This window comes from Schistosoma mansoni, assembly GCF_000237925.1.
Source record: "Schistosoma mansoni, WGS project CABG00000000 data, supercontig 0259, strain Puerto Rico, whole genome shotgun sequence".
Lineage (NCBI taxonomy): Eukaryota > Metazoa > Platyhelminthes > Trematoda > Strigeidida > Schistosomatidae > Schistosoma > Schistosoma mansoni.
Genome location: NW_017386122.1, coordinates 105,138 through 118,543, shown reverse-complemented (window position 1 = coordinate 118,543; position 13,406 = coordinate 105,138). Strand labels below are relative to the sequence as shown.

General features: G+C 34.6%; 2 protein-coding genes across 2 annotated transcripts in view; one reads left to right on the top strand and one right to left on the bottom strand.

The window, feature by feature from the left end:
* Nucleotides 1–1,808: 1,808 nt before the first annotated feature.
* On the top strand, nucleotides 1,809–2,984 carry Smp_146410 (hypothetical protein; the record flags this gene model as incomplete). The annotated part of the gene is made up of 9 exons (XM_018792506.1): nucleotides 1,809–1,878; nucleotides 1,914–2,059; nucleotides 2,094–2,284; nucleotides 2,322–2,399; nucleotides 2,431–2,521; nucleotides 2,557–2,636; nucleotides 2,678–2,795; nucleotides 2,835–2,878; nucleotides 2,912–2,984. The coding sequence occupies 9 exons, from the start codon at nucleotides 1,809–1,811 to the stop codon at nucleotides 2,982–2,984; spliced, it is 891 nt and encodes a 296-aa protein (XP_018644235.1).
* A 2,340-nt stretch (nucleotides 2,985–5,324) lies between these two features.
* The window catches only part of Smp_146400 (syntaxin binding protein-1,2,3, putative), a gene marked incomplete at its 5' end in the record, with an annotated part of 37,106 nt that continues 29,024 nt past the window's right edge, over nucleotides 5,325–13,406 (bottom strand). Inside the window, 3 exons of the mRNA XM_018792505.1 lie at nucleotides 5,325–6,079; nucleotides 8,591–8,908; nucleotides 11,306–11,512. Of these exons, the coding sequence (XP_018644234.1) occupies nucleotides 5,816–6,079; nucleotides 8,591–8,908; nucleotides 11,306–11,512 (789 nt within the window). The remainder of the gene's footprint in view (nucleotides 6,080–8,590; nucleotides 8,909–11,305; nucleotides 11,513–13,406) is intronic.

The following is a 13,406-nucleotide window of genomic DNA, read 5'->3' as shown; positions in this document are numbered from 1 at the left end:
TAATTATAAGTCACGACTTAAAAACTACAACGCACTGCAGTGCGGTTGCTTCCAAAGGCTATCGCGCGCTATGGTCGCTTCGCAGAGCATTTAAATGCTTTGACGAGGATATTTTTCGAATTTTATATCCCACCTATGTAAGGCCACACTTAGAATACTGTATCCAAGCAGCTAGCCCTTGTCTGATAAAGGATACTAAATCGCTTGAGCGTGTCCAGCGTGTAGGGACAAAATTAGTAAAGGGTCTTTCCAAACTCCCTTACGATGAGCGTTTAAAACGTCTAAATCTTTTCCCCTTATCTTATCGTAGGACGCGAGGTGACCTTATACTGGCATTTCGTATCTTTAATTATGATCTGGGTGTTAATATGTCTTACCTTTTTGCTCCCTCCAGCACTAATAATCTCCGGGGTCATAGCAAGAAGGTTCTGAAACCGCGATCTAATAAATTAAAGGTGGGGTCCCGTTTTTCTCATCGAGTGGTCAATGACTGGAACGCATTACCAGAACAAGTGGTATCAGCACCATCAGTGAACATTTTCAAAAAGAAGCTGGACCTTCACTGGAAGGAAATCTGTCAGGATTAACACAGGTTCATCAACCTGCTATCCTTATTACTGAAGACTGAAGACTGAATTTTCACACTCCCAACACACAAGATCGTTGTAGGCTAGGCCCAAACCTTTCAAAGTTTGATAGTTCCAAAATAAAAAGTTTTGCATAAGTATATACATAAATTCTCAAATAGTCTTTTAATTTAGGATTTTAATGGTTAAAAATGTATCATCCTAAACAGAACGGAATTCTGTCATGCATAACGTTTGAGTAATGCCCTAATGGTTTTTCTTCCGTTTCTCACAAGTGTCAATATGGAATATAAGTTTTTGTGATAAACTAGTGCCAGTAGTTTGGGTTAGAATTTGCGGTTATGAACCAGATATCAGGTTTCCATCCCATACTTACCACAACTATAATGGCAAGTTAATAGTTAACCATATTATAATGTCCAGTGTTTGATAGGATTTACTCTTACTTAGCAATAACTTTTGTGCTGAGTGGTTATAAGGGGAAGTATAGGAAAGAATCTAAAACAGTTGAAAAAAAAGAGGAAAGTAAGCCTACTAATCAGTAAGCACATAAGCTGGACCTACATAAATAACAATTACAAATAACATGCAGGGGTCTAAGACAATCCTAATGTGGAAACTAGGAGTTATCAGCTTTAGCTTCCTAACAGGTCAATATGCGGGACCGGATATGTTGTCTGATCGGTTTGTCCATGAAGTATAGTTCTAACAATGTTTGAAGAAACGCAGTCTGAAATGTCATGTGAAGTGTACTGAAATCATTTTTACAAAATTTACCTGCCAGTTTTCACCCTCATGAATTTCCCGTACATTTGTATTTAATATAAATGGAGGAAACGCAACGATTTAAACCACTCACTCTACGAGGGCTTTCTGCATTAGTTGTGTTGCCTGATGGGTAAAACCGTCGTATAAATGTTGATAACTTATTGGTTTACTTATAGTATAGAGCAAACAGTAAGCAAACGTACATGGTTGTAGTTTACTGTATTTTTAATCATATATTTTTGACATAATCACTAAATCTCGACAGAACGATGGCTTTTCAGCTACTTGTCAGCACTTCAATTGACTGGCATAATAAGGTCAATGTTCACCTAAAAACGTTTTTAAAGCACAAATTTGACATATGTTCGCAAGAGTTCTTTCTTTTGATGATTTTAACATTGATTTGATTTCCGATAAACGTCAGTTATCTCCCTTTTTGTTACAGGTCATAGTATGGCTGAAAGTTTAAACATTGACTTCATCCCACCAAAGTTATATATACCATGCACTGGGCAAATTTCTAGTATGTATAATCTTAACCTTGAATAAATCCCATAGATTACTCCAAAAATCAAGTTTCCTGTTTAGGGAAGTTGCGAAGAACTTGGAGTTATCGGAATAAAGATATACTTATATCCCATATGATATACATTCGATTCAAAAATCAACTACACAAATTCCTTTTTTTCAAATCATTCTCTTCTGTAGATCTCCTTTGAGATTGTAGATTTTTTACAGGTTCGACGCAGTTTAGCACAACTTTGTGATGGTCCTATCCTAAATGGGATTTCAAATTTTTGTACTATGTCCTTAAAATGTAAAAGTGAACATTGTGTGAGTGGACATACTTTGGATCATGCACTAGTATGCCTAATTCAATTGTATAAAAAAGTAGAAACATTGCTTATTCGTTTGAATTCCTGCTGGAGGTACTTTGTACCAAACATATTTACAAAAATTATGTAGGTCATGTGAAGCACAGTTTACTACCGGACACTTTACCAAAGTCCTCTTATTAATAATGACAGTACTTTCAGGTTTAAGGTAAGTTAAAACCTAGCATCAATATGGGTAGAGTTCAATCTCTTAATTCTCTAGATGAAGTTAACTGTTGTTATGGTAACCTCTTTGCAGTTCGGAGATCTTTAACAGATACAAAGACTTGGGTAGATTCCTTAACTATATTTAACTGATATCTTAGCTACCATCTGATATTACTCTACCGTCTTCGTTAAATCATCAAACAAAGCCACCAGCAACAGATGTGAATAATCGCGAAGTGTATTGTTTACAGAGCCTCGTTTTATGTCATTGTACTTCAGTTTAGATTTTGGCGAAATTCGAACTAAAGATATCCCAAAGTTTTTGACTGCAAAAGGGACTCCTGATAATTCCGATTCTCATGAAGCCATAAGTTCTAACAAACCTCTCGCTAACAATGTAAGCTATAACATTATTCTACTAAATTTACTTATTCAGAGCAAGAAGGCTAAAAGACTTAGTGTGGATACTCAGCGTTCACTGTAAGTTACTAAATATAATGCATTACTTTTTAGAGCTACAATACTTCCACGCGGCACTCAAAAGAAACAAGAAGATCTTCTTTCTGTACTTCTCAGCCGCAGATAGTATAACGTCTGAGATTATTGTACAGTCCTATGATCGAATATGTACCTATTTGTATTATTTTCGTTACTTATTCAATGTAAATAACTAAATTTTTGGTTTATTAAGAAATAAATTTCCCTAAATGTTTTGTTTTCATTGGGGTAGGGGTTACGGATACTTCTGTAGGCTCTTTAGGTTTCATTTTACTACATCTGATCATATATTTTCATAGTAGAGCAATAAATAAATTTAGTATTACGTTTAGTCTTCTCATTACTAACATATAAATCTCTGAGGTGGATTGTACTTCTTTAATGAATATGAATCACGGCTGTTTCTTAGTGATTATAAGTAAGCCGTCAATTACACTGTAACATCTAGCATATCTAGTACAGTCAGGTTAACTAGTATTCATTTAAGAATAAAACGTGATGTTCTTCAGAACATTTTGACACATAGTTCACATCAGCACAGTAGAAGTAAAGACTGAAAAGGTGAACAACAAAGGAGAGAAAAGTATCAATTGGAGTGAAGAATTTAGACGAGAAATACGTGTTGTAGGAAATAAATAAGATTTAACAATAAGAAAATAAAGAATGTATCCAACTCTCTATGTATAACTAGTGTCTCCGACGATATCAACCTGGAAAAACTGCATCCAACACAACTGAGATTGGAAGTCGATGTTTTCATAAAATGATTCCGTGTTTTTGTTCACAGTCCCAGCGTAGTGCATCGGGTTAGTCTATAGCTAAACTTACGTAACGTTCAAACTAATATAGTCGATGGATATCAAGAACCTTGTCAATTTCCCGTGGTTAAACTGAACATTATTGACATAGTAGTCCTATTCACATGGCGCCAATTCTTCAGGAAAATCTGTGCTTACATTTCTTCCCTCTACTGTAATAGCCGCAAAGCGATCCGGAGTCAATTGCTGCCATCGCCAATTGGGAGGTAAACGTTTGTACCACCCGAATACCATGAGATACAAGTTGTGAAAAACTTGTGTATCTCTGCTTAGATTCAATCAGCAATTGACCCAACGAAGGTGGTAAAACTTCTAAGATAAATAAAGAGGTTAATAAACTCATCTATTCTACTCTCTTTTTTCCGCCAGGATATTCGTTTAAACCGTTTTTAGAGCGGCATTTGGCATTCATAGAGAAATGTACCAAACATTTACATGAACTCTTGTTGGGGAGACCAGCTACTTGAAACTCACATAAGGGAAATGTCACCTCTTAGCTTATCTGTGACAAAGTACGTATCCGTAAAGTGAGTAGTTCTGACAAACTACCTCATGCAGCTGAAACACATGACATCTCTGGTGCATTCCATGATTATGAATGCTGAAACTTCACGAGTCAAGACTAAACCTCCATGATAATCAGATTTCCGTACTCGTAAAATAAGACAATGGTAATCTAAGACTACATCTGGTTACCGAACTCTGTCAATATTTGAACCACCGTGCGAGCAGTGTTAAAGTTAGACGCAGTGCACTAGGAGAAGTGTGACAACTGTGAATGTTCACTAATTAAGAAGTTTGGACATGTCCAACAAATGAGTTGAAAATAGGTTGGGGGTGATCATCGACCATTTAGACTATCAATAAGTAAATATTAAGCACTTTTAAAATACAAAACACTTTTGGTTTCTACGTAAATAGCTAGCAGCAAAAGACTAGACAAACCTACCAGAATCTTGTAATAAGAATGAATTGGAGAATTGATATTATAATTTCAGACATATACCGAAAGTTAAATTTGTTACATGGTAAATAGTTGTCGACTATATATCCGAAGGTAGTGTTTTTCGTTGCTTCTTTTTGTATGAACGCACTACATTAAAAAGAACCTAAACAAATGTACCAGAGGGAAATATTGCCTAGAATCAATAGCATCATACAGGTGTTCACAATGAAGAAAAGATTTGAACCAATATAGCGAGGAACTAACATACTTAATAAATGTGTAGAGTACATAGTCGTTTTACATAAAACCTATGTTATGTATGGATCTCAACGGGTAATCATATCAGCAGCCATATATCCTTAATAGGTGCCAGCTATTTAATCTATAAGATCTTTGATCACTTCATAAACTTCGGTAAGATACACAATGACAGCTTACGTATTTTCATAATTGTCCTCTTACTAATAATATCTTATTGTCGTATATTTTCATGACCCATTTGTATAAATGTTGCTTGCATTACACAAAATAACATCTCTAGGAAGAATTCTTCAGTGTTTCGAGGCGACAAATACAGAATTTAAGGTCTAGCTTGAGATACACTTATCAAAGCAATAAACGCTTCTAACTATTGAGTTCCCAGTAAAATAACAAACAAACTTTTGTCTAATAAAATCGATATATCACAATGTAATTTAAGGCAATATTTCTGGTCATTCACACATACATACCAAGTTACAACAGAGCAAGTAGAAAAAATAGATTCAGTGAAAATAAACGTCATTATATCAAGCTAGTGAATGTTTGCACATGAATATCTTTCTTTAAGGGGCCTCAAAATTGATCAAATTTAGAAAAAAAAACAAATAGTTGTTAGATCAATTGTTGCTCCTTTTTTAGAAAAAAAATTACAAATGACATGGACAGCCTTCTCATTGAGATATGTTAACGTAGAAAGAATTACAAATAATAGTCTTCTCCAGTAGAAAATCACAGTTGATAAGCAAAAACAAATATTATGGAATGTAGTTTCGATGATAAAAAAAATTACAGACCAATTGCAAATAATTGTAACTGATAATGACATATCAATAATTGCATAGTCGGGAATAGCCCTGATTCAATTGTTATGAACTAAATCATGGCTACAAAAAATCACCCCCGAAAAGGATTCATAATTGAGACACGACGAAGTATTGACTCAGGTATCGGTGTACTTGAAACTGGTGGCATTATAATTTTTGCAATACCTTCAAGATTATCCAAAAATATTTTTGGTGTCAACAAGTGTGTACCACCAAGTACGACTTCCCAGTTCCAACCAACTCCTCCACCTGGGATTGTTGAAATGTTTTCTGTTGTAGGTGTATTTATTTTATTTGTATTCTTATCTCTAGCTGCAAGACGAGTTTCTACACACTAACAAAATAAGTAAAAAAGATTATTAAGCCCATTTATTAATATTTTTATTATTACAATTAACAAGTAATCCATCTCAAAGTGATATAAAGTTCATAAACTGTTGTTGAAAGTGACCAACAGTTCTAAATAAGATATAAAATTGAAATATTTAACATTCCACACCTTATTTAAACAAGACTAGACAACAATAAGAAAGCACATACATTAAACAATCGCTTTATTTACATTGAAAATATCAAAAAGAATTGGAGGCTATACTTGATTAAATATTTAGAACAGGAAACTAATTGCATTAGTTATTACAGTTCACTTTATGTAAGAAGGTATGTCTTCGAATTGAGTTTAATGGAAAGATAACAAAAAACGGTTGAAGATTTACTGAAATAACTCGGGATGGATTACACTATTGTCAGATCTGTGTAGTACTCAGCCTTCGAAATTTGTAATACCTTACTGATAAATGATGCGCGGTTTAATGGCTTTCAAAATACATTAACAGAATGTACATCGATGGATGAACCCAATCATAACGATGTGTCCAGTGTGATGGTTGCTCATGAGAACGGTTTATTGATGCAAACTGATAACAGGGACAAGATAATTGACTTTTTCTCTAATAAAATAACATGCTCATATGCGAAATATCGAACACAAGCGATTAGAAGATACAGATTTTGTAGGTTACTCAAGTCCAATCAAACTTAAGATGTAACCATTAGAGACCATTCTTTTCTGTTACATAACCTTGTCTTAAACTGTTTTTTATGCTCAACTACACATTATTGGTATCACTATGTTCACTGTTTTTTTACTATTTGTTATCTCTTTAACAAATGTACCCTGTGAAGAATTCAATGACAATATGTTATAATTTCTCTTATTAGGACCCAGCTTCTCTTATAGCTTAGTATTCTTGGACAATACTTCACTTAACAAGTCCCCAAATCAGAACATAGTTGAAGAGGAACTTAATTATATTCCAAACAAAAGGGTTGGATGGAAGTAGGAATTACAATAAGAGAAACGTTAATATATTTGTAGTTTTTACATAGGAAGATTCACGAGTCTTCAAGTACCCACTAGCGCTGATTGAATAAAAAATGTAGTGAACAGAACACTGGTTGGGACAATCGAATGCATTTAGGTAAAAATTACAGACTATCTCAGTAAATTCTGATAACCATACAATGAACAGTTAATTTGCAAATAAACAACCAATTGTCTCAATCTTCTCTGTTTCTTCTTTGATTCCATTGTTCATGCATTTTCCAAACGATTGCGCTTCATTTCAGTTCTTTCTTCATCGGTCCTCTGCTAAAATACATTCCATGCCTGACCAACACCATATACTACTTATATAGATATAAGTAGACCACACCACAGAAATAGTCAATCAGTGTTCCACCAACATAATCTTACACGGAACGTGCTTTGATCTAATCTATATCCCGTTAACACAATAGCTTCTTTATTTCAGAGACTATCAATAGCCCACTGATGAACATACTTGATGTGTGGGCGAGAATGATATTGATTGGTTGTCTTGATGAGTCAGACATTAGATAGGATGACAGGTGTTATGTGTTATATATATTCCCCTATCCTTATTATGTATGAACTGTTCCTTGTTGATGGACACTTATTGATTGACTGTTCTTTGTGTCGGATTTTGGTGTGGAAATATATTGACGTTGTAGTCAGGCTAATCTCGTGTTCTTGATCTGAGTTGTGTTGAAGTCCTGTAGAATAGACACTGGGTGGGAATCTAGTGTAGATATTCGTCTAAGGTAAATTAACGTCCCACATACGTGTAAAAAGTGAAAGGACTGTTATAACCAGAAACCGCCAGCGTTATAACAAGAAATCCCCTAGCGGTATAACAAGCATCTTCATTTACGTTTATAACAATACTATAGGGTAATCCCTCCTTTGTGTTATATCAACGTAACTGTTTTACCAGATAAGCATTAAGTGATGCGAACATTTGATAGTAACATCGGAAACTGTATATATGAACCTCAAATTGTGATAAAGAACAGTTTACTATACATCAAAACACTGAGGTAGAGGTAATAGCGTGATAGTAACTGATTAGTTAACGCTGAAAGTTAGTAATTGGTAAAGTGGATGGGTTTTCTTTTGTCAATAATCTCTTGTCTTTTAATCATATATATCAATGGATTTTTATGGATATTCACTATTTTAAAGGCATTTATCAATTTTTGTTCCAGTCATTGTGTAATAAATAATTTTTCTGCATAGTCAAGTACCTTCTGGATTAGTTATTCCTTTAGGGGACTAAGAAAAAGCCATTAAGATTCAGATATGAACTATTTCACATGCCCTTTTTTACTCAAGTGGATCAAGAATTTACAGTTAATGAGAAGTCGTCGAACTATTGTTTCTTTGAAACTTATGAAACAGTTAAAATTGTATTACCTCCTTTAAAATAAATACATAGTAATTATAAGTGGTAAAGATGTTTCAATTCAGATAAAAGAAACTCACTCTTTGAGTTAACTGGTAACCCACTCTGGCTTCTGATAACGTGAAACCTCCAACAACGAAGACAATAAGACGAGGACCACAGTGTTCAGCCATAGAAGAAGCAGCTGTATTCCGATCTGAACCAGGATTTGGACTAGATGACCTAACAGATGCTGAAGGACCTGCAGACAAAACACCGCTGGCATGAAACCGTGCGGAAGGCTTTTTAAAATCCTTGGAACTAGTATCCACTGCATTACCGAGACCAAACACATCTTTGATACCTTTTGCTACAACGAATCCGAAACGTGATTTGTCCAGCTTACCCGAAATAGCTTGCTAAGAGTAATGGAAAAGCAACAACATAATTCACCCAGTTATGGTTATATAATATACACTTGTGGTCCAGGGTAATTTTGTATTTGTTTTCAGGAGAACCAGACACCATCCAGACTTTCACGTGACAACCCACACAGTACAGCTCGATCCCGTTTCGCAGGAGAACCAGACATTGCCCAAGCTCAACCCCGCCTAACAAGAGAACCAGACACCACATAGGCTTCAACGCTACAATCTGAATAGTACAGCTCAATCCTGTGGCTCAACCACACAGGTACCAAACACTCTGGTGGACCAAACATAATTCACCCAAAACCTTCAATATTTTATTTATTTCCTTAGCCAAATATAATACTTAGTAAGTGAGTGAATACATCTCATAATTTATTAGAAGATATAATTATGATCTTAAAATAAACAAACATATGATGGTCTATTTGATAGTCTGCTAAAATATAAGCAAGGAAAAGAAAACGCCCAAACGTTTTAAAAACGGGGATTCGTATGCGATATGAACAGAGAAGCCACGACAAACAAAGGAAGCTATTTTTGGCGACGTTACTTCGATTTAATTAAATGCTTGTAGAACACTAACGTTGATTTTTATCCCTAGTTTATTCTACAAACCATAAGCTTTCATTCGATATGTGATTCACAGTTATAACCCTTTTTGTTACAAAGCTATTGTAAATCAAACGTAGCCTTTGCTACACTTTTTTCTACCCTAATCCCCAGTTTTGGACATAAATGTATTTTTCTAATTGCTTGTGCGTTGTGGTCATGTTAGTCATCTATTTATTCATGTATCTTTTGACATTAATCTGAATCGGGAACAAGTCGAGCAATGTTTCAGTTGACTAGACTTCTCTCTCTCGCGCGCTTGTCAACCAATCAGGTGATAGAATGGTTTACGTCCTTTTACCCAAGGCAGTTAGTCTCACTTCGAAATCACACGATTATAGCCTCAAGGTTAAGTCAGTTAGCCTATTGTGCCAAGGCCTTAATCTAGATGGGGACAATTTATTTGTATATTAATGGGTAGACAAATCAAGAACGTAATAGTATGATGACATTAGCTGTTAATGCTGAGTGTCAATAATCTCCAATGGTAGCTTCCAATTAATAAATCGCGGATTCGAACCTCACTCCATACTTACTCATATAAAACGTATAACTCAAAGAGAAGTACATAAACCTGTAACTTGGTTACTGAGTTTGATTACAGTGGTTAGTTCCAACTCAATAGTAAAATTATCCACTTGATTCATGTAAAAAGGTCTTTTTTAAATAACCTACCATCAGAGTTGACACAATTTTCCCTAATTCACAATCTATTCTAGCAGTTACGACAGATTAAAGCTGAAATCTTTGTTATATTCAACAGAATCAAATCAAAAGTTACCGAAAAAAAGTAAGATAGGTATAGGAAATTCGACTGTGTATAAGGCTATGAATGATACCTATTGTTGTGTAAGACAGCTTGATAATCAATTCCTGAACGAATAATTGTTAGCTGAGTACCTCGTCTAAATCACTATACCATAATGTATTCACTGTTAAACGAAAGTATAATCTGCTCACTGAAATGATCAATAACTAAAATCTATATGTAAATGGATATTGGAACTCGACCGTCAACTTTTAACACAGTAAAAATCTCTTAGCTAATTTATATGACTTCACAACTAAACATATCATATCGTTTATTTTTATGTAAAAAAACAAACAAACAAACAACAGATTAACTTTAGATGATGATTTTATTAAAAGTTCAGTCAGCCTAATTCTCAACCAAGATTCAAAACAAACAAATACCATGTTGATAAATGTGTACACAGACTTTAAGTGTTTATTTGTAAACAAAAATTAAAATCTATCTGATAAGAAGTAATATAGAAACAGTTATTCAATATTTTCATAGTTGAAAGTGTGAGTCAATTGAAGCTAGACCATCATGGAAAACCTGGAAGTACTGGACGGCCGTTTTGTCCTATTCTGGGACTCCTCAGTAGTGCGCATCCACGATCCCGCACTCGCGAGATTCGAATCCAGGACCTATCACTCTCGCGCCAGAGCACTTGACCGTCGGATGCCGGCTCAGTGGTCTATCGCTTCAATTGACTCACACTTCCAACTTATTCAATAGTTACATATCACAATTGATGATTTGTACTACATTCAATTTCTTTTCTTTAAATATACTATGCAACAACTATAACACAGGTTAGTGTATTATTGATCGAAATTTAATAAATGAAATGAATTAATTTACGAATGAAAAAAAGGTTACATTTGATCAACGGCAGTTTTATCGTCATTTTTTTTAGGATCACATAGAATAGTAAGTAGTAAGAAAAATTAAACTAAAAAAAACTTTATCAAAATATTCAAACTTACTTCCATAATATCTAAAATATACGGTGTCCATCGTGATAATGCATATGAACTAGCATTAACACGATCTATACGTTTCTTTTTTATTGGAAGGTATGTTTGTATTAATTGGCTAACTCTTGGAACTGGTGGTAAACGCAGAAGAGATACACATCTACCCAACTGATATTGTGGGACATTTGTTTGATTAGGCAACAATATAGTGACGGGCTATTTAGGAAAAATAAGGTAGAAACACATTGTATCTATAAAAGTGTATGAACACAGTCATCTATTTAAGGAATAAACACGTAATTTATGAACATTTATTGTGCGCTCGATCGATTCTCTTGAACATATACACGCTTCTTACATGCGGTACCAATGAACTACTCGAATGAAAAAACAACAGACGAATAGGAAGCTTTGCTTGAAAACCTAAATCGAAACATTTACACAAACTTATTTACAAATACAGATGTGTCCCTTGGATAATCGAGTCATGTTTCCACCAACAGTGATCTGTCTGTGTCCGTCGCGTCAATAAGTCAAACTTTGAACAATAGCGTACATTCTTCATTATATTTCTCTTATCATTTGGTCTTCAGCTGAGATATTTGATCGACTCAGTAGTTGTTTTTTAATGATTTCCTTAATGTCTGATTGTTGATTTTGATGCCTTAGATTGGTTACTTCAGAAGACGTGATAAGCGGAGTCAATTAAAGATACCAGATGAAGACCAAATAATAAGAAAAGGATATTGAAGAATGCACGCTACTGGTTAACCGTTTTATCAACTTAGTATCTATTTCATATCAAGTCCCCAAAGCGCTTCTTTTTCAATAAGACAAAAATAATAATTAATTAGATAGCCAGGTACTTTCAGTTGTTAGACAGGTCATTGTATGAAATTAAGAGTGAAATTAAGAGAAAAAGTGGGTCACGTTATGATATCAATTAGCAGTCTTTAAGAATTGTTATAAACTCTGTTTTCTTTTTTAAAATTTAATCACTATCACTGAAAACAATTATTCTGAATCTACAGGTAGAAAACGCTCTAATGACTGATATTCATATTCATAAACAGTAATGAGGAAAAATCATCAACAGGCTTGATATTAGTGATGATTACTGAAAACAGTTAGTCGTAAATAATACTAGGTCCCAAAAGAAGGGATGAATATATATAACATTTTTTACTCTTGATAGCTAGAAGTCAGATATCAAGCTCTTAGTTAAAGAAAACATAGAACATAGTACAACTATGTACTGCCACAACTAGGAGTATTGCATGGGCTTCAACCCATGAAGTTTATATACCACATAAGGCTTATATCAGTAGTCAGTAACTTCATGAACTGATGCCATATTTGAGCTTTGTCTTCCTTAAATTCCAACCTAATATTATGCCAGTCATAACTGCATGTATGTGTTGTGACGGGCGGTGTCCGAAAACTAATACTGATACACGGTGTACTACGCGCTGACCCCCCCCCCAACTGACTACTTGAGCGAAGATACGGGAATGAGCAAGGAAGTATATTGAACTACCGAATAAAATGCACAAATACGCATTTATATTTATAACACTCTAACCCTTAGGAAGTTGATCCATTTCTTAGCCAATGAAATGAACGTATACTTCAGGTCAATTCTGATTGGCTTACCATATCAGTATAAGCAGGCTGAGGCTGTGAATTGTATTATGCTTGCCCGAATGCATCAAACAATAGTTGACAGCCTGATCAACCAGCTTGTCATTTCTGCTTAGTATTCCTCACCCAAATCTTATTATTACTCAGTTTGTCCATTTACCATACTCGAGTAATCCTTCAAAGATACCTACAGTAATCCCCTACAGTTCCTAAACAATATACAGATTACCATTGAGCACCACACTCGTTATTTTAGTTGTATGGGCTATTAGATTTTCTGGCTACCTACAACTTTGAAAAGTACTTTTTCTTAGCCAACCTGTAAAGAAATAAGCATATAGTAACATTTCACTGACTGAAGAACCTAATGAACGAGTGCTTGAGATAGGTTATCCACAACTCTATTGTGTGTGCAGTTATTTTTGTATCATCGGCACTATGCAATTTAATGTTTTGGAACAAGAAATGA